At 41.3% G+C, this 254-nt stretch overlaps 1 protein-coding gene across 1 annotated transcript in view; it reads right to left on the bottom strand.

Moving 5' to 3' along the window:
- The window catches only part of LOC119586220 (ovochymase-1-like), a gene marked incomplete in the record, with an annotated part of 21,689 nt that overhangs the window by 17,302 nt on the left and 4,133 nt on the right, over nucleotides 1-254 (bottom strand). Inside the window, 1 exon segment of the mRNA XM_037934924.1 lies at nucleotides 1-222. Within this exon segment, the coding sequence (XP_037790852.1) occupies nucleotides 1-222 (222 nt within the window).

The following is a 254-nucleotide window of genomic DNA, read 5'->3' as shown; positions in this document are numbered from 1 at the left end:
CACTCTTCCCATCATGCTCTCATCCTCTTTTCCCATCTTCTCCTCTTCTATCCTTTCCTCCTTGATTTCCCTTTCTTTATCGTCCCCCCTTTGTGTTTCCGTCATTTGCATGTCTTCTTCGTCCGTTTTCTCTTGCATTTGTGTTCCCGTTTTCTTTTCTAGATCGGTATCTCCTCTTTTTGTCAGTTTTCTTTCGGAATAAGCGTTGGTCTCGACTTCATCCTGTAAATGGAGAAATCGCAATTAAATATATC

The sequence above is a fragment of the Penaeus monodon genome, chromosome 21 (genome assembly GCF_015228065.2).
Source record: "Penaeus monodon isolate SGIC_2016 chromosome 21, NSTDA_Pmon_1, whole genome shotgun sequence".
NCBI classification, from domain to species: domain Eukaryota; kingdom Metazoa; phylum Arthropoda; class Malacostraca; order Decapoda; family Penaeidae; genus Penaeus; species Penaeus monodon.
Note: the sequence above shows the minus strand (reverse complement) of the source record. Positions and strands in the feature narration are given on the sequence as shown.